Consider the following 21893-nt stretch of genomic DNA (forward strand, 5'->3'; position numbering starts at 1 on the left):
TTGCCAACAACCCCCGAGGGCTGCGGGGCTCCCGCTCTGCTCCCAATCCCACAGCAGATCCCGAGGGACCAGGAGCCCGGATTAACCACAAAGGGCACCTTATATAAAACCAAGCTCTACATCAAGGGCTCCAGGAGGAAGGATTAATTAGTTGGAGGAAGATTAGTTCCTTGAAGAGAGTTGATCTGTGTAGAGGTTGCTTTGAAACCAGGGAGTTTTGGTTCTGGGGGTTAAAAGTAATTTTTTTGAACAAAAAAAATCCTGCCTGGAGTTGCCAGATTTTCATAGGCAGGAGGTTTTATGCTATTAAATAAATCTAAAGTATAGAAGTGTGCATATAATTACAGTAATTAAATTAATGCTGTTAGTTAATATAACAGCAAGCCAAATCTCTAAAAGTCAATTTTACCTTTGCTTTTCTGTAAAATGAAAAACAAGGAATGAAAGGAAAGGATTCCTGTCATTAACTGATGGGACAGTTTCCTAAAAATATTCTCCAAAGTTGATTAATGAAAAATTCCTCCCTGGGCTTGGTATTCTGTGAGCTATGGAAAATTGAAACATAAATTGGATTATTTGTGTTACGTGCTTGTATCTCTGTTCAGAGAGGTTGAGGATTCCACATCCATCAATCCATCATCCATCCATCCATCCATCCATCCATCCATCCATCCATCCATCCATCCATACATCCATCCATCATCCATCCATCATCCATCCATCCATCCATCCATCATCCATCCATCCATCCATCCATCCATCCATCCATCCATCATCCATCCATCCATCCATCCATCATCCATCCATCCATCCATCCATCCATCCATCCATCATCCATCCATCATCCATCCATCCATCCATCCATCATCCATCCATCATCCATCCATCCACCCACCCATCCATCCATCATCCATCCATCCATCATCCATCCACCCATCATCCATCATCCATCCATCCCTCATCCATCCATCCATCCATCCATCCATCCATCCATCCATCCATCCATCCATCATCCATCCATCCATCATCCATCCATCATCCATCCATCCATCCATCCATCCATCCATCATCCATCATCCATCCATCCATCCATCATCCATCCATCCATCCATCCATCCATCCATCCATCCATCCATCCATCATCCATCCATCCATCCATACATCCATCCATCATCCATCCATCATCCATCCATCCATCCATCATCCATCCATCCATCATCCATCCATCATCCATCCATCATCCATCCATCCATTCATCCATCATCCATTCATCCACCCGTCCATCCATCCATCGTCCATCCATCCATCCATCATCCATCCATCATCCATCCATCCATCATCCATCCATCATCCATCCATCATCCATTCATCCACCCGTCCATCCATCCATCCATCCATCATCCATCATCCATCCATCCATCCATCATCCATCCACCCATCATCCATCATCCATCCATCCCTCATCCATCCATCCATCCATCCATCCATCCATCCATCCATCCATCCATCCATCATCCATCCACCCATCATCCATCCATCCATCCATCCATCATCCATCCATCCATCATCCATCCATCATCCATCCATCCATCCATCCATCCATCATCCATCATCCATCCATCCATCCATCATCCATCCATCCATCCATACATCCATCCATCATCCATCCATCATCCATCCATCCATCCATCATCCATCCATCCATCATCCATCCATCATCCATCCATCATCCATCCATCCATTCATCCACCCGTCCATCCATCCATCGTCCATCCATCCATCCATCATCCATCCATCATCCATCCATCCATCATCCATCCATCATCCATCCATCCATCATCCATTCATCCACCCGTCCATCCATCCATCCATCCATCATCCATCCATCCATCCATCCATCCATCCATCCATCCATCCATCGTCCATCCATCCATCCATCATCCATCCATCATCCATCCATCCATCCATCCATCCATCCATCCATCCATCATCCATCATCCATCCATCATCCATCCATCCATCATCCATCCATCCATCCATCATCCATCCATCCATCCATCCATCCACCCACCCATCCATCCATCCATCGTCCATCCATCCATCCATCATCCATCCATCATCCATCCATCCATCCATCCATCCATCCATCCATCCATCGTCCATCCATCCATCCATCATCCATCATCCATCCATCATCCATCCATCCATCCATCCATCCATCCATCCATCATCCATCCATCATCCATCCATCCATCCATCCATCCATCCATCCATCGTCCATCCATCCATCCATCATCCATCATCCATCCATCATCCATCCATCCATCATCCATCCATCCATCCATCCATCGTCCATCCATCCATCCATCATCCATCCATCATCCATCCATCCATCCATCCATCCATCCATCCATCCATCCATCATCCATCATCCATCCATCATCCATCCATCCATCATCCATCCATCCATCATCCATCCATCCATCCATCCATCCATCCATCCACCCACCCATCCATCCATCCATCGTCCATCCATCCATCCATCATCCATCCATCATCCATCCATCCATCCATCCATCCATCCATCCATCCATCCATCCATCCATCGTCCATCCATCCATCCATCATCCATCATCCATCCATCATCCATCCATCCATCCATCCATCCATCCATCCATCCATCCATCATCCATCCATCATCCATCCATCCATCCATCCATCCATCCATCGTCCATCCATCCATCCATCATCCATCATCCATCCATCATCCATCCATCCATCATCCATCCATCCATCATCCATCCATCCATCATCCGTCCATCCATCCATCCATCCATCCATCCATCCATCCATCATCCATCCATCCATCCATCCATCATCCATCCATCCAATATCCATCCATCCATCCATCCATCCATCCATCCATCCATCAATCCATCATCCATCCATCCATCCAATATCCATCCATCCATCCATCCATCCATCAATCCATCATCCATCCATCCATCCTTCAATCCATCCATCCATCATCCATCCATCCATCCATCCATCCATCCATCCATCCATCCATCATCCATCCATCCATCCATCAATCATCCATCCATCCATCCATCCATCCATCCATCATCCATCCATCCATCCATCCATCAATCCATCATCCATCCATCCATCCATCCATCCATCATCCATCATCCATCCATCATCCATCCATCATCCATCCATCATCCATCATCCATCCATCCATCCATCCATCATCCATCATCCATCCATCATCCATCCATCATCCATCCATCATCCATCATCCATCCATCCATCCATCCATCCATCCATCATCCATCATCCATCATCCATCCATCCATCGTCCATCCATCCATCCATCATCCATCATCCATCCATCCATCATCCATCCATCATCCATCCATCCATCCATCCATCATCCATCCATCCATCCATCCATCTCCATCCATCCATCCATCCATCCATCCATCCATCCATCCATCCATCATCCATCCATCCATCCATCATCCATCCATCCATCATCCATCCATCCATCCATCCATCCATCATCCATCCATCCATCATCCATCCATCCATCCATCCATCCATCCATCCATCCATCCATCCATCCCTCTGCCACTGTGGGAACTGAAGTCCTCCATCAGGAATGCCAGTCTTGCTCCTTTCATTAGCAGGAAATTGAACATTTCCACGAGATCATTAACTGCAATTCTGATGTTAATTGCAAGGAGAGGAGGAGAATTCCCCAAAGTTGCTCCAAGTCCTTCCAGCTGTGACTTGGGAGAGAACACAGTGACACCAGCCAGGATAAGCAGACTTAGAGTCTGCAAAAATAGTCCCAAAATATTCCCAGGTGCTCCAGGATCAGATGGAGTTGTGGATTCCAAACAGAGCCTGGGCTGATGTGCCTCTGGAGAGAGCGTGGCATGAGCATTCCTGAATTTCTCCCTTTTCCATGGGAATGCAGTCAGTGCCTGCAGGATGGGTCACCCAGGTGGTGCCCAACCTTTGGGGGGCTCATCCCGACCTCTGGAAGAGACTTTGGAGGTTGCTCCAAGCCTGCGAAGCAGCACGAAAGGAAGCAGCAAGCCGGGAGCTGGGAAAGGAGATGAGGAACAGTCGGCATTCCCGCAAAAACCGGGATGAAGCCGTGGGACTGCGGTGTCCAGGATCAGATCAGAACCTCCTTTTTCTGGAGATGAGCTCCTCTTCCAGGAGCTGAGTGACCAGATGGGCACGGCTTTTCCAGCTCTGCTCTTCCAAACCTGCTGAGGAATGCCAAGAGCTCCAGCCCGGTCTTGTCCCAGCTTTTCTCCGACATCCTCGGCATCGTGGGAAGGAGTGGAGAAACACCAAGGAGAGCTCCCAGTGAGGAGGACTTCTGCCCACCATCCAGGTCTTTGTGCAGCCACCAGCCGTGAGCCATCAGGAGCAGCTGGAGCCGGAGTTTCCTGAGGTTTTCCACACTGGACAGAGCTGAATCAGAGCTTTGAACCTCTCAGGCCGGGCTGGATGAGGCTTGGAGCAACCTGGACTCATGGAAAATGTCCTTGACCACGGCAGGGCGGGTGGAATGAGAGAGCTCTAGGGTCCCTGAAACCACCCAGATTCTCCCCAAATACACTGTGAGCTGCCAAGTATCCCAAAAATCCATCCAGCAAGATTCCAGCAGGAGAAGCCCCTCCCAAGAGCCCTTCAAAGTCCCCAAAGACTCCAACCTCATGTGCAACAAACCTACGGTGGGATCCCTCTGGATCTGTGATGCTCAAGCAGGAATAAAGCATGGAAACACTTTTCCTGGGAGGAACAGGACAGGGAGGAGAGGAGAGAATGGAAGGGAAGGCAGCAGCAGCTGCACACTAGGGTTGTAAGGAGAGAGCACCAGAATAATTTAATTTTCCATCCAGCTATACAGGACAAGGAGGAAAAAAGCAAAACCCTATTTCCATGCCTTCCCTCTGACCCCGGAGCAGGTGTGGGAGATGCCTGGACACACCTGAGCTGTAGCTGTCTGTCGAGGACTGCGAGATGGAGCGCGACAGCGACCGGCGGCCGATCTTGGTCGGGCGCTTGTTGAACTCCTGCTTTTGGTCAGCAAACTGGATCTGTGGAAAGAAATTGGGGATTTTCCGTAAAAAGCCCAACAGATCAATCCCAAGAACCCAAAGCCTTGAGCAGACACCGGCACCATCTCAGTCGTGGCCCGGAGCACAATTCCTGTTATTTAATGGGGACTGGATATGGTAAATCGCCCATTTTGTTTAATTTCAGTCCTTCCAGCCAAGATTAGAGATGTCACTCCAGGCTGCTGAGTTTTGGGAGCACAGATGGCTGGAGAACACAAGTTTTTAGGAGTACACAACACCACGACACCGGATCAGGAACACCCATGGGAAGGGAAAATCCACACCAAACTCAAGTTACAGCCAGTGCTGTGCCGGGATTAACGCCCTGATCCCGGCGGGACGGGGGCTTTGCACACACACCAGGGTTTATGTTCCTCCTCTAAGAAGCTGCTGGCCTGAAATAACTTCCCTTTTTTGTCCTTTTTCTTCCCTTAATTTAGAACAAATCCCTCCACGGCTGAGCAGCTCCATCGCAGGAGGAGGTTATTGGCGTGAAGCGGAGCTGGAGACACGCAGGGATTCTAACAAAGGGGGAATAATTTGGGTTAAATTCACATTTTCCTTTCCCACATCACCTCTTCAAGGACATCGAACACAACTTTTCACACAACGCAATGATCTTGGCAATTCAGAGCTCCCTGAGCCCTCACACATCCGAAACCAAATAAACGACGAAGCAAAAGAAGTCCTGAACTGAATCAGGAAGAATTAGAGCCAGACTTAAATAAACCCTTTAAGGTTTAAACCCCTTAAACATGGCCACAAGCTGGGCTCAGCTTTAGCTGACACAGCCAGGAGGTGGAAGGAAGCATCAGGAAAGAAAAATTTGGGAAGGGGCCAGGTCAAGGCTTGGATCTGCTTTTGGCTTGCGTTGGCCGAGGTCCTTTGGGTTTAATCCTTTAGGGAATAGAGAGAGTGGGCAAAAAGGGAATTTCACAGAGTCCCGGAATGGTTTGGGTTGGAAGGGACCTTAAGGATTATCCAGCTCCACAAGACAGCTTCCCCTACCCCAGGCTGTTCCAATCCCTGCCGAACCCACAAGAGCCATGTTCCAGCCGGGCTGGACAGATGGGAATGTTCCAGATGGGATGAAAAGAGAGATTTGGCTCCAGGCTGAGCTCAGTCAGCTCCCACCAAAGCCCCTCTGAAGGCAACAGCTCCAAGGAGAAGCTGTGGAGCCTTGGAGAGCTGCAGTTCCTTGGATTTAGGAGCCCAAGCTGCTCTGAAGTGACACAAGAGCTGCTGCTTTCAGCTTCCAGCAGGAACAAACGATCCCTGCTGGAAAACCTCACCTGCAGGGGCACACGGGGTTAATGCAGGTGAGGTTTCACCTTTACATTCCAAATGAGCCACTGCTCATCTGACCTGGGGTTTCCATCACAAAGAGCCACCTTGAGCTACTCCTCTGTGCAAAAAAAGGTCTCCTTATCCACGATTTTCCTGGAAAACTTCCCCACGCCGACCCCACCAACTCCCCCAGACAGAAGAACAACCCCGGAGCAACGTGTTTGCCTCAACTCTTCATCACTCCCGAGAGAAAATTAAGAGAAGCTCTCCAGAGATTGGGATTTTCTCCACCTGAGGAGCTCCAGGAATAAGTGACTGGGTGGAAACAGCGAGGAAAGGAGGAAGAAGAGAGAGGTAACAGAGAAACAATCGCGTTTTTGAGCAGAAAAACCATTATGAAACGGTCCCGAAGAGTGCCCTCACCTGGGCTTTCATCCCCGTTGACTGCCCGTTGACGTTGTATTTCTTCTTGTTGGGCATGGTGGCCTCGCCGGCTGCCCCCGGGCGCGGCTCCCTCCGGAGCAGGGAATGCCCCATTTATATCCGCCACCCCATCCCCATCCCGCTGATCCTGCCCGCTCCGGTTTCACTGCAGGCGGAGGCAGCCAGGGCGGGAGGCGAAGGGAACCGGTTGGGATTTTCGGACTTTTTTTTATTTTGAGTTTTTGGGGTTTTTTTTGGCAGACCCCAGGGACTTAATGAGGCGTCCCGACAAACAATTCCTGCCTGTGTTTTGTGTGGAATTACAGCGTTCCCTGACTGACCTCCGGAGCTCCGCGGCAGTTTTGAACGTGGCCTGGCTGGTGCGTGCATAACAATGCCTTGTTTATGTAACCAGAACATTTCCCTGCTCGCTATAATTAACTCGCTAATTAAGCTCCTTTAGCGCGGGTCCTCCCCTCCCCGCTCTCTCTCTTTCCCCCCAATGTCAGATGATTGCGTTAATGGAGCCTCGTTAGATGGAAATTAACTAATGAGCAACTAAAACAACGGGGGCGTTTGTTGGATGGCCAAGTGGTTTTTAATTATTATTATTTTAATTATCCCGCTCCTCGCTGTGTCCCCCATGGCAACCAGGGCAGAGTTTGTCCTTGGAAGGGTCCAGCCTCCAACATCCATCCCTGTGTTGTTCCAATCCCTTGGGAATTATGGAATCATGGAATGGTTTGGGTTGGAAGGGACCTTAAATCCCACCCAGTTCCACGCCACCATCCCAGGTTGCTCCAGCCTTGGGCACTTCCTGGGATGGAGCAGCCACAGCTTCCCTGGGCAGGACCTTGAGGGGTTTTTTTGGGAATTATCTCAGGTAATAAATTATCAGGGATAAAAATCCTTGGATAACAACGCCAGACGCTAAATGAGAATTAAAATTATTATCCTGCACGGTGTCTGCTTGTTCCACAGCCTTTTAGGTGGGAAGAGATGATCCAAGGAAGAAAAAAATGGGAAAAACGAGGCTGGTGAGGCACTGGCAGAGGTTGGTGGGGCTTTGAGGACTCCTCCAACCCAACCCATCCTGTGATTCCATTCTGTGATTCCAAGGAAAAGGGCACCACTGATTGTCCTCAGCACCAATTCTGACTGAATATGGAATTAAAAAGCTCCCCCAGCCCTGATTCTTTCTGCACACCGGATTTACACCGGATTTACGTCGGATTTACCCTGGGTCGGATCTGATCCTGCTCCTCAACAGTTGTCCCAAGGATGGAAAACGCTGCCAGGGAAAATTCCTTCCCCAGAAAATGCCTCCCATGGCATTTTCCATCTCCAGGGCAGATTTCAAGGAATTCACTAAAAGAGCAAAAATTCCTGAGCTATATGAAAGATGGATGGGGGAAAAAAGGAGGGAAATCCCCCCAGAATTCCTGAGTTGTACAATGACTGAAAGATGTGAAAAATGGAAATATGAATTATTTCCAGTGTGGAAATATCTCAGGGAATAAGAAGCTGGGATCAGCATTGTTTTCCTCACTTGACATTGCAGCCCAAGTTGTGTTTTCCAGGTAAAGTTTTCATTTTCCACATTATCCATGAACCTTCTCCTGCAAAATCCTAAGGGAGATGAGACTTCAGCTCAGTGTAAACCAACTCAAAGCCTTTAAAGGGGGTAAAAAACTCATTTTATGGTGACACCAAAGCACAAACACCTTTTCCAGCAGGTTTTCACACCACGTTACTTAAATCCAAAGGCTTTTCCTGGGGGAAAAAAAGCCTTTTTTTCCCTCAGTGAAGGTCTAGTCCAACAAATTAAAATTAACAATATTCAATAAAAATGCTAAAAATAAAAGCTTTTGCTTCATCTCCATGCCAGAGCTCAGGAATCTTCTGTAATTTCTGTGTCAATCTGGGTCAGTCAAAAAAAACCAGAGAGAACTATGCTCAATCCCAGTAAATTGTTTTGTTCTGAGTGTCTTTATTTGATTCTTGGCCACGGATATTTATTATTTTTTGGGAACAAAGGGAGAAAACAAGAGTTTTCTGAGGGATTAAGCAGCACAAGCTCTCCAGCATCGCTGGAGCTTCCAAATCCACCTGCCAAGAACTTGGGAATTCAAATTTCTGCATGGAATGAGTTAAAATCCATCATTTAATGGATGGAACAGCAGGACAAGGAGGTGGCCTTGAAGAACTGCCACTGCTCGGTGACAAACTTCCTGGGAAGTCTTTTCCCAGTGGAAAAACATCTCATCCATCAATGATGCAGAGAGATAAAATCAATTTACTTTTTTTTTTTTTTTAAATAAAGGAGGGTGAAGATTGGTGAGAAATGATTTTTTTTGTGCTATGACATGGGGGGACCAAGGTGATTGTCCTGATGTCCCCCTCCAAACCTCATCCTTATTCCTGAAGGAAAAGTTGTTTTCCTGCAGCGCTGGAGCTGCCAAGGCGGGTCCTTCACCTGGTGACACCTGAGAGGTGTTGGGGACACCGGTGTTGGCACAAGGCTGGCTCCTCCCACGGGGTTGGTGATGCCAAACCCTCTCCATGTTGGGAATGAGCTCCAACCCTCAGCCTCACCTCTCCTCACCCACCTCCCGAGCCCGGATCGCATCATTCCAGGTGAGGGATTGTCCCAGCCCGCTCATTCAGGAGTTCCACATCCCTTAAATCGATGTGGGATCCCCCCTGAGCTGAAAGTTTCACCAGAGCTCAAAGTGTTCAGATTGATCACATGGAGCACAAAGCCAGGTTTAACCCTTGGGTGGAAAACACCCGGGAAATGTGCGGGTTGAAGCTGGTTTTAGCCCAAGGATTTGCGAAAGGATGGGAATGAGGAGTTGCCCACCTGGGCCAAAACGCTTTTCCAAGGGGGTTGGGAATTCTAACTATTGATTCTTGAAGGGATCACCCTGATGCCCCAGGGTTTAGCTTTTATATTTTCACATTCTGAGCTGCTTTGGTGTGTGGGTCTGAGCTTCACATTATGGGATGGCGAGCTCTGTGCACAGAGCAGGGAGACAAAACAATTCCTGCTCCAGCTGGGCACCAAGGACAAATGATCCAAAGCTCAGGCCAGGAGCACAAACAGCGTGGGCTGGAGAGAGAAAAACAAGCAGGATGGGAGTGCCTGGGCTAAAGCTGGAATGGGACAATGAACTGCAAGGTGCAAATGGAGCAGAGCTGATCCCAGTGAGAGCCCCCGGGAGCGCTCGTGCATTTTGGGACCATTTTGGTTCCTCTTGGCTGCAGCCCTGGCTGGGCTCTGGTGCTGCCCAAGGTGGATCCATGCAGGAGATCCTTGGAATAAATCCCTGCTTTATTCTGTAACTCTGTCCAGCCTCTGCTCTAGGTCAGCCTCCACAGGGCATCAACCCCAGTGCTGGATCATGGAATGCTGGAATTCTGCTTGGAAGGGAGCTCAGAGCCCCTGCAGTGCCACCCCTGCCATGGCAGGGACACCTCCCACTGTCCCAGGGGAATCCAGTGTCCAGCCTGGCCTTGGACACTTGCAGGGATCCAGGGACATCTGACAGAGAATCCCTTGGAACTGGTGGGAGCAGGGAGGAGAAATCCTTCAAAGAAGAAAACAGCAAAGCCCCAACCCAGGCACTTCCAGTGGGGACAACGGGAAGGACAAGGAAGAGAGAAATCTCCTTCCTAAGCAGTGGAATGGGTCCCCTGGGCCATCCCACCTCTGTTGGCCACAATCCCACAAAAAGCAGGAAAACCAGGAAATTGGTAATTCCACATTGCCTCAACTTGCAACGAACAGGCCACGGGTGTTTTGTAATTTGAAAATGTGGGATCTCAGCGGCTGGAGCTGGAAAATCCCGCGGAGTCACCGCCTGCCAGGACACCTCATCCTGGGCCAGCATCCCGTGGGATCCCACAGTTCCTCCCACAGCCGCACACGGAATCCTTCCACGACTGCTGAGGGTGTTCAGGGGGTCCAGGTGGGATTCTGGAGAAAATTCCTTCATGGAAAAGCCTGTCCAGCTCTGGAAAAGGCTGCCCAGGGGGGTTTGGAGTCCCCACCCCTGGGGAGATTTCAAAGCCGTGCGGATGTGGCACTTGGGGACATGGGGCAGTGGTGGCCTTGGCTGGGAATGCTTGGACTCCATGGGCTCAGAGGGATTTTCCAGCCTCAGGGATTCTGTGATTCCATCAGAGTCCCAAAATATGGGAGAACCCACATTTTAAGCTGCTTTCCCAAGAAGCAATCCAAAGGAATTATTATTATTATTATTATTATTATTATTATTATTATTATTATTATTATTATTATTACTGTTCACTACTAATATAATTTTCCAATATTTGGTTAATATTAAGAGGTGGACATAAAAACAGGGACTCAGCAAGAACATTAAGACCTAAAAGACTCTTTGAAATAATGACCTTAAAGATAATGAGCAATTTAGAGCTCGGGCTAATTATTTCCTGAAATGTGGCTGCTCCCTCCCACGCTGACCCAAGGAACCACATAAAATGCAAATGAGCCGAGTTAAAATCCTGATTAAAAATGTTGCTGCAGGACATGACCCTTTGGAGCCCTTTGGAGATGGATTTGATGCCACAGCAGCTTTAAACCATCCATGAAATCATAAAACCGTGCTGGAAAAGGAAATTATTAAAGCAATAAGAATAAAAAAAAAGTCTGTTTAAACAAAGTTTTTGTCATCTGACCCTGATCCCAGAAGCACCGAGTCCGTAATGGCAAAATTAGAGAACCCACAGGGGGAGGTTTTGTTTTTACGGAAATCTCCAAGTTTTTACAGAGCAAAACCCACATTTGAGGCTATAAATGAAGTTGTGAATGATGCAAAGTTTGCCACTGATAACCCTAAAATGCAAAATTCATTCCTGGTTGTTGATACAAACATGTTAAATCTGGGGGAAGGCTGAAAGAATTGTGTCGCCAAAAAATGAGTGAGAGGCAGAATAAACTGGAATTTTACAATAAAATCCACACAATTAAGAAAGGGATAGCAGGGAACATAAGGATAGATATAAAAGGGAATACTGATGTCCGAATCCAATGCATGGACAATATTTGTAAATAAAATCTAATTCCTTTGCTGGAGCAACAGAATTCCAACTTTTTATTGCATTGATCCAAGTATTTTTGGAAGAACTACCAGGAAGGACAGCTTCAAATCCAGAAACTGGAGATGTGAGCAGAAATACAGGAAGAAATAACAAATATTGGTCCATTTTTGGGCCACAGGACACCACACCAACAAACCCCCAGGGGACACACGGAGCCAATCCCAGATATGGAATTCTGCCTTCCAAGCCCTGCCTGGTTTTCTGGAACTATGTAATTTTATTTTCAGCTGCTTTGGGAATTCTTTCCACCGAAGAAGAAGGGAAAAGTGGATTTTAATATTTGGGATCCATTCTAAACTCTTTAACCGTTCAAATCAGGAGCGTTTGGTGCCCTGGGGGGCGTCTGGAAGTTTTAGAGGTTTTATCCTGACAGCAGAATGTAAATTGCTGGTAAAAATTAAGCTGAAAAGAGGGACCTGAGATGAAATTCCAAATCTCCTGGAACACACTGTGGATTCTGCCACTCCTCCTCCCCGCCGGTCCCAAATTCCTATAAAAACTGGCTGTGAATACAACGGATTTGGGGTGATCAGGGGGGATCATCCCGGACACTTGGCCCTTATTAACGAGGCAATTAATGCCAATGATGCTCGTTAACCTCCCACCTTAACGAGCCTCATTCCAGGGCTTATCCTGAGGTTCTCACCAGGAATTCAGCTGGCCAGTGCTGGTTAAAGGCAGCAGGTCAGTAACTCACCATCCACTCGGGCAGCTGGAAGGCGCCGGCGCCGCTGTCCCACATCTCCGACGGCGAATCCCTCCGCGCTCACATCTGGGAATGCACTGGGAATGCACTGGGAATGCACTGGGAATGCACTGGGATGCACCAGCCCAGCCCCACAGCTCACGGGGCCCTCAGGGACGGATGTCCCACAGAGAGATCCCCTCAGGATCCGGCCTCGCGCTCAGGGCAGCGACGGGTTCCTCATTCCTGCTCCAAATCCCGTGCCCGGGAAGGGCTCGGATCCAGCCCGTTTTTACAGCCCTGATTTCCCACCAAACCCGGCTCTGCTCAGCGTCTGAGTCAGGAACAACCTGGCTGCGGCGTGGAGGACGTGTCCATCCATCACCTGCTGACGATGCCAGCCCGGCGCCCCCAAAATTCCGATGTCCCCACGAATCCGGCAGCGATGTCCCGCAGGCACGCCGGGATTTAGACCTGGAGGCTTCCGGCACCGAGGATTTCACTCGGCACCACCAAAATTCCTGCAGCCTCAACCCAAAGAGCGCAGGGATGCCTCGAATCCTGACCCAAGCTCAGCTCCAGCTCGATCCGGTTCGGAATGAGCTTCACATTCCAAGGGGAATGCTTCTAAAGGATGGATCGGGATAGGAATGAGCTCCACATTCCAAGGGGGAGTGTTCTAAAGGATGGATTGGGATAGGAATGAGCTCCACATTCCAAGGGGAATGCTTCTAAAGGATGGATCGGGATAGGAATGAGCTCCACATTCCAAAGGGAATGCTTCTAAAGGATCGATCCGGTTTGGAATGAGCTCCACATTCCAAGGGGGATTCTTCTAAAGGATCGATCAGGTTCGGAATGAGCTCCACATTCCACGGTGAAAGCTTTTAAAGGATAAGAGCAGGGACACGGAGCTGCTGGAAAGGCTGCAGCTCCCTCTGCTGAGCAGACAGGACAGGAAGGAACATTTGGAAAGGGATCTCTTGCACGATTCCACATCCACACCAGGATACAAACACAATCCTGGCCCTCTGTGGGATGAAGGCTTGAGTTGAGGTTTCATCTTAACTGAAATTCACTCAAAATTCCACATTTCCATGAGCCCTCCTTGGATTGTCGGCAGTGCCAGGGTGAAGGTGGGGCTGGGAGCATTTCCCCTTCTTCTTTCTCCCTTGGAATTCCTGTTTTCTGCTGGGAATGTCTGGGAGTTTGTTATATTTGGGGTGGTATTTTCCCACTGTTGGCAAGAAGCTTCCGGTCACTGCTGCCTTGAGACCGTCCCATTCCCATCTCCAAGAACACCAAGTTTAATTTGTGCCAGGAAAAAGCAGAAGTGTGGGGGATTTGCACAGCACGGATATTCCCGGGGAGCCAAAGGATTCCCAAAGCTGTCCTTGCACACTGGGCATTCTTTCCTCCATGGAAAGCATGGAATCATTGAGGGTGGAAAAGCCTTTGGAGACCATGGAGTCCAACCCAGCACTGCCAAGGCCACCACTGACCCTGTCCCCAAGTGCCACATCCAGGTGGCTTTGAAATCCCTGCAGGGATGGGGACTCCAGCCCTGCCCTGGGCAGCTGTGCCAGGGAAGGACAAACCTTTCCAGGAAGGAATTTTCCCAATATCCAACCTAAACCTTCCTTGGAACTTCTCCAGTGTCCTTTCCATGGGGCCAGTCCTTCAGGGACTGCTCCAGCCTGGATCCCTTTTCCATGGGGTCACTCCTTCAGGGACTGCTCCCTTTTCCATGGGTCACTCCTTCAGGAACAGCTCCCTTTTCCATGGGGTCAGTCCTTTAGGAACTGCTCCAGCCTGGATCCCTTTTCCATGGGGTCACTCCTTCAGGAACTGCTCCTTTTTCCATGGGGTCAGTCCTTTGGGAACAGCTCCCTTTTCCATGGGGTCAGTCCTTTAGGAACTGCTCCAGCCTGGATCCCTTTTCCATGGGGTCACTCCTTCAGGAACTGCTCCTTTTTCCATGGGGTCAGTCCTTTGGGAACTGCTCCCTTTTCCATGGGGTCAGTCCTTTGGGAACTGCTCCCTTTTCCATGGGGTCAATTCTTCAGGAACTGCTCCCTTTTCCATGGGGTCAGTCCTTTGGGAACAGCTCCCTTTTCCATGGGGTCAATTCTTCAGGAACTGCTCCTGTTTCCATGGGGTCAGTCCTTTAGGAACTGCTCCAGCCTGGATCCCTTTTCCATGGGGTCAGTCCTTCAGGGACTGCTCCATTTTCCATGGGGTCAGTCCTTTGGGAACAGCTCCCTTTTCCATGGGGTCAGTCCTTCAGGAACTGCTCCAGCCTGGATCCCTTTTCCATGGGGTCAGTCCTTCAGGAACTGCTCCAGCCTGGGCTGCTCTCTCCATGGATCCACAGCTCCTGCCAGGACCCTGCTCCAGCAGGCCCTTCCCATGGGATCACAGCCTCCTTGGGCATCCTCTTCTCCGGTGAGGGCTCCTCCAGGGGCTGCAGGGGGATCTCTGCTCCCCCATGGATCTCCTGGGGCTGCTGGGCTCAGCTGCCTCTCCAGGGGCTGGGAATCTGGGAATCTCTGGGGATCTCTGCTCCAGCACCCGCAGCAGCTCCTCCCCTCCTTCACCACCGGGGAGCTGCTCCTCTCACATCCTTCTCATCCTCTGTCCCGTTGGGGTCCCACCTGCAGCGTCTCGTTTTCCCTCCTGAATTTATCCCAGAGGTGCTCCCACCATCCCTGATGGATCCAGCTCCAGCCAGTGGTGGCTCCAACGTGGAGCTTCCCACAGAAGCCACCCCTGTCCCCTGTCCCTGTCCCCATCGCTGTGTCCAGTGCTGGGTGTCCCAGGACAGGAGAGGAACCTGGAGCAAGCCCAGGGCAGGACCATGGTGGTGGCTAAGGGAGGGCAGCAGGAGAAGCTGGGAACGCTCAGCCTGGAGCGAGGACATTTTGGCACAAGAGGGCCTGGACAGTGCCAGCACCTGAGGAGAGGAGAGGACAAATCCAGGATCTCCTCGGTGGTGGGAGCCAGCAGGGACAAACAGGAGCACAAGAAATTCCCGGTTTTCCTGGGAGGGTGACACTGCTCAGGCACAGGGACATCCCGTGGAGGCTCCATCCTTGCAGAAATCCAACACCTGACGGGATCTGGGCCTGGCCAACCTGCCCCAGGTGGCCCTGCTGGACTTGATCCCCTGAGACCTTCCTGGGAAGTCTGATCCAACAGAACATTCCAATGTATTAAACCCCGAGTTGTTTCCATTTTCCACGGCAAAACTTTCCACTTTGGGATAATCTCTCAGATCAGGAATTTTGGCACAAGAGGGGTGTTCCCACTGCTACCCATCTGGGCCCTACAATGTTATTTTAGGGGAAAAAAACAAACTAAAAAAAGTGGATGATGAGTATTTAAGCTCCTCTGAAGTTTTAGATGAGATGAAGCTTTAGGTCAGAATGAGGAAATCAAGATTTTCCTCCTTCCCCTACCGTGATCCCTGAAAACACTGGAACAAAACCTCCCTGATGCTCCCCAGCCTTTACCTCCCTGTGGATGGTGATTTCCAACTCCCTGACTCAAACCAAGGTTTATTATCAAAAAATTCAGGAAATACCAGCAGTGATGTGCTTGGAAAAGCTGCTCCCAGGAAAAGGGAGAACAATGATGAAAATCTTTTAAACCCTACTTTAATTAATAAATCACTTAGGGTTGAGTTTCAGAGCAAAGAACAATTCAAAGCCTCAGTAAATATAAAATTCCCAGTATCCAGAGGCTGAACGGGATTAAAGCCCTGACCAGAGAACAAGAATTAGGAATTACTGCCCGAATCCTCAAAAATACAGGGATTGCTATCCCTGCTGAAATCTGGGCCTGATTCTGTGACAGAAGGATGGGATCAAAGCCGGGCTGCTGGAAGAAGGAGGGAATGGGATGAATTCCAGCCGAGAGGCTGCAAGAGCTGCACGCAGGCACGAGGGGGAGCGAGAGCCTGCGGAAAATCCCAACATTTTCAAGGCAAAAACCAGAGAGGCTTTGAGGCTTTGAGGAGCAGCCACGAGCCTGTGGGAAAATCCCAACATTTTCAAGGATGGAGGAAAACGGCAAAAACCCGAGAGGCTTTGAGGAGTATCCACGAAAGGGCATTTGTAAGGATATTTTCCAACTGCAAATGCCATCGGCTGCTGGGGAATGGAAGATTGGGAAGGGATTCAGAGGCTGTCCCTGGATGGAAGATGAGGGGAGTTGTCCCTGTTTTGTGTCCTGGTGTTCCCCAGCTGCACGTCCCCACCAAGGGTTCCAGCCACAGCTCACCTGGGAGCTCTCCAGCTCTCCCCTTCCCTTGGAATTCCAATAAATCCAGCACTGGTGAGGCCCCATCTCAAATCCTGGGGCTCCCACAAGACCTGGAGGGGCTGGAGCGTGTCCAGGGCAGGGACACGGGAATGGAGGGACACAGGGAATGGAGCTGGGGCTGGAGCACCAGGAGAAAGAAGGGTCTGGAGAACTTTGGAGAGAGCCATGGAATTGTGTCACTGGGACAAGAATCAGAGATGGAAGTTTGGCAGAGAGCTGGGAGTTTTCTTCAGGCTTTGATGTGCGGTGGGAAGAGGAAGAGAAGAACTAAAAAATGGAAACCAATTATGAATCAAGACTTTTGGGTTAAGTGTCCCTGGCTAAGGAGGAGGAGGTTGTGGCCAGAAATGGTGAATTCCATGTTTGGAAAAAACAATGGACACACAGAGCTCACCGAGTGTAGCTGAGCAGCCTGGTCTGGTGGGAGGTGGAATTTCTGCTGGAAGCCCACAGAATCCTGGAATGGTTTGGGTGGGAAGGGACCTCAAAGCCCACCCAGTGCCACCCCTGCCACGGCAAGGATGAGGTTTGGAAGCTGGAAGTTGTCAGCAGGAGCTGGAACGGGATGGGCTTGAAGGTCCCTTCCCACCCAAACCATTCCATGATTCCACAGTTCTCATCCCAGAGAACCTCCCCAAAACCCAAAAGCTGATGAGAAAACCCTGCCCTGCTCCACCACCGACCCAGATTTGGGTGTTTGGGATGGAAAAGCCTCCCTGAGATCCCGTGCTCGGAGCTGCCTCATGAATTCCCGATTCCAGGCGTCACTGCTGGAAACCAAACCTCTCCCTGAGCAGCTCGGTGACACCGGGGACTGTCCCCACAGCCAGAGGGAAGGGGGTGGCTCCAGCTCCCACTTCAATGGCAATGGAGTTAATGAGCAGAGCTTTAATCAGTGGAGCTTGGCGTAACGAGGAACGGAGCCCCTGGAACAGGGAACGAGAGCCCAGCGCTCCCTGAGCTGCCTCTTTCCCATGGGAATGAAGTTATGGGGTCTCAAAGGGGAAGGAAAAGCCCTTCAAATCCCGGATTAAGGATAGGGGACGCAAATCCAGCTTTTCCCTCGGGTTTGCCGCCATTCAGGAACGCCGGAGCAGAGGAGATCCAAGGGAAGGATCAGAACAGCTGGAACACGGAGAAGAAACCCATTCCCTCATTAATATTGCTCATAAGTTTGCACAAAGCCAGGCCTTGTTAAGCCAGGTTTAATTCCAGCCCGTGGTGGATAAAAACAAACCCACCCAAAATTCCAAGGGTTCGTCTCCAGTTTATTCCAAGGGTTCAGCCCCTGCAGATCCAGGAGTTCTCAGAGCACTTTTTCCAGGCAAATCCTGGAAAAAGCCTCACAGATTTTACTCCCAGCTCCTTCCCCAGCCCTTCAAGGAGTTCCCGAATCCCTTGGAGATTTCTGTGGATATTCCCAGCTGAGGGATGTGAGGTTTTTCCTTCCCAAGGTCAAAGCTCCAAACTGGAACAATCTCAACCCTTTTTTATCCTCACTGAGTCCCCATTCTGTCATCCCCTGGCTTATTTTGGGGATTAAACCCCAAATTTCTGAAGTTTCACCTTCCCCTGACATGGAGTCCATGATCCCAGGCTGCTCCAACCTTTCCTTGGACATTCCAGGGATGCAGGGGCAGCCCCAGCCAGGAATTCCCAATTCCCAAGATCCCATCCATGCCTGCCCTCTGGCAGTGGGAGCCATTCCCTGTGTCCTGTCCCTGCAGGTCTTATAATCAGGACTGCTCAGAAATTTATCCGCTCTTTTAAAGTTTATTTTTGTATTGGATCCTTCCCATTCCTTGTGACTTACACAAATCCCTGTTTTTAAGATCCAAATCCCTTGGTGCTTGCAGAAATTACAAATAATTCTGATTATCTCCCCCTTCCTGTGCTGAAGCAAAGCTCAAACCCGACCTAAGCTGGCATTTTTTTTACACTGGGAATGTCTTTTTGCCATTAAGGACAAAATATTCCAGCCCTGGGAATGAATAATGGAATTTTACAGATCCTCATGACTTCCCCCTGCACCAAGAGGAAAAGGACGGAGCAGGGATAAAATATGAAATATAAACCCAGTTATTAATATGGAATTAGTGGGGGAAATAATTCAAATAAATAGGGGCAAATAAAATAGGGAAATAAAAGAAATCACAGAGAGGGAGGGGAGGAATTGCTGGCAATCCCGTGTTTTCCCCAGGTTAATTCCTGAGCGGAATGGAGTCTGACAAGCGCAATTAAGAGCCGTTAATTTGGGTGTTTTAATCACTCAGCACCCAGAGGCTGTGCCAGAGCCTGGAGCTGGGAGAGCCCAAAACGTTCCTGGGAGCACGGAGAGCCATGGAAAAGCTGGGCCCTGCTGTGAAGGTTCATCTTCCTGAGCTCCAAGGGATTCCCAAAGTCAGGAATGTTCCACAGCGTTTCCTCCTCTCCTTATCCCAAGTGCTGGCACTGAGCACTGGTGATGCCCAAATCCATCCAAAACTGAGTTTTCTTAGCTGTCTCAAAACAGGATTTTGGGGGAAAAGTGATTTATTTGAATATTCAGATTTGTTTTAAAATAGCTAGATTGCTCTGGAAGATAAATCTGCCCCAGCTTTCTCACAAATTTGGAGTGATTTTCCATTTTAATCCGAAAATCCCGGAATGGTTTGGGTGGGAAGGGACCAAAGCTCATCCCATTCACCCCTGCCATGGGTGGGGAAATTCCCCTGTCCCAGGGCACTCCAAATCCATTCCAGCCTGGCCTTGGGCACTTCCAGGGATGGAAAATCCACAAGCCCTCTCCTTTTTGAGACAGCTGGATTGCTCTGGGAAAGGAACCCTGCAGCACATTCCCATAAACTCACAGGGATTTGTAGGGATTTTCCATCCCGGTTCCTTGCTCCCTTTCCCACCCGTGGCAGCAAAGTCTGGGATTTATTCCCATTCCGACCTCCTCTCCTGCTGAGCTGGGAAAACACGGAGCAACCCACACTTATTTTAACCAAACCCAACCAGGGACAAACTGAAACTCGAGGATAAAGGATAAATTCCTTGGAATTTATCCTTGGAATAATCCGGGAGCTATCCTGGAGGGCTCCAAGGGGATCAATAAACGCAGCCCGATAAACCCAAAAGGAAAGAGAGAGGCAGGTGAATCAATTAAGGATTTTTTTTTTTTTTTTTCATGTGTATTAAAAGATCAAGGGGGACGTTAAAATCCGTGTGAGAGCCTTAAAATGAGACTAATGAGGGATTACTAACGAGCCTCCCTCTGGAAGCTCTGACAGCTCCCAAGGAAAAGCTGAGTTATTCCCTCCCACGCCCGGGAATGGGATCCACGGGGGTGACAGGAGCGTGGAACACGTGAAATTGGCTCTTTATGCACTGAGGGTTCCAAAAGAGGCACTGAATTATTCCAATTATTTGAATTGTATTTGAATTATTTCAAATTATTTTTTAATTTTTTTAAAATTATTTTTGAATTATTTTTGAATTATTTCAGGCAGGATCTGTTCCCAGCTTTGCAGAAACGCCGGAGCAGGAATTTCAGGGATAAATAATAATGACTCTGCACCCAGAGTTTCCAGCAGTACTTGGTGTCCTTTTCCAGCTTTCCTGGATCCCGTGGTCCCACTCCAATCTGGTTTCCTCCCATCTGCTCTGCTCACCCATCCCCCCTTTGTGTACTAATAGAAAATAATTAAGGGGAAAAAAAAAAATCATCCTGAAAACCAAGCAGGTGCTCCACGTTCAGTTCTCCACCAAAAAATCACTGCTCAAAGCTAAATTCAGCCTTTTTTTTCACTGTAACACACTGAACTTATCATCATTTCCTTGGGTTTACGGAAAAGACGCTAAAATCTACATTTTTTGGGGATGCAAACATCCAAAAGTGCTGATGCCACCACCTCAAACAACTCCAGGGGAAGTTCCCAGCTCCTCCAGTCTGCCCAGTGAGGAATTTTTGGGTGTTCCCAACCTGACTGAGCCAAAATTAACTAAAATAATTATTTGCTGACCAGGCTGGTCTCAGTGGGGGCAGAAGAAATGTTGAGATCCCTGAGGAGTTTCAGGAGACAACCCCAGCCCCCGCTGGAAGGTGCAGGGTTTATAAAAAGCAGGGGTTGGGAACAGCACGTATGAACACGGATAATTAACACGCATTAATTAACACAGCATTAGTCACATTCTGCTGGAGAAGGGGCTGACAGAGGGAATATCCTGGAAAAATCCAACCCAGCTGCTGTTGTATCTGGGAATCATCTGGGGTCTTGTCTTTAAAAACAAAAGGGTTTTGTGGACTTGCACGTTGCCCAAACCTGCATTATTTGCAGGTTTTTGGAAGTCAGGGATTTGTCATCCATGACACGGGTGACTCAGGATCAGCAGAATAATTCAAAGGATCTGCTTGGGATAAATGGGGATGGGAGGGATCATGGAATGGGTCGGGTGGGAAGGGACCCCAAAGCCCCTCCAGTGCCAGCCCTGCCATGGCAGGGACACCTCCCACTGTCCCCGTGCCCAGCCTGGCCTGGGACATTCCAGGGATGCAGGGGCAGCCCCAGCTGCTCTGGGAATTCCAGCCCAGCCAGGAATTCCCAATTCCCAAAATCCCACCCCAATCTCCCTTTCCCAGGGAATTCCCTCCATTCCCAGCTCTCCCAGACTGGGATTGGATCCAGCCCTACCCCGACTCTGCTCCAGGAAGGAATTTTGGGATCCGGGGGCTTCACTGGGAATCTCGGGACTCCAGGAAGGGTCTCCCTTCCCTTTTCCATCCCCAACTTCCATAAAAATCCCCTGGGATGGATTCTGAGCCCCCTTGATCCCAGAATCCCGGAATGGTTTGGGTGGGAAGGGACCTCAAATCCCATCCCATTCCAATCCCACCATCCCAGGCTGCTCCAGCCTGGCCTTGG

General features: G+C 49.4%; 1 protein-coding gene across 1 annotated transcript in view; it reads right to left on the reverse strand.

Annotated features, from left to right (window-relative positions):
- Positions 1 to 21893, reverse strand: part of AHCYL2 (adenosylhomocysteinase like 2) — a 70638-nt gene that overhangs the window by 25831 nt on the left and 22914 nt on the right. The window contains exon 2 of the mRNA XM_053943237.1: positions 5015 to 5123. Coding sequence (XP_053799212.1) covers positions 5015 to 5123 — 109 coding nt within the window. The remainder of the gene's footprint in view (positions 1 to 5014; positions 5124 to 21893) is intronic.

Source organism: Vidua chalybeata, chromosome 5 (assembly GCF_026979565.1).
Source record: "Vidua chalybeata isolate OUT-0048 chromosome 5, bVidCha1 merged haplotype, whole genome shotgun sequence".
Classification (NCBI taxonomy): Eukaryota; Metazoa; Chordata; class Aves; order Passeriformes; family Viduidae; genus Vidua; species Vidua chalybeata.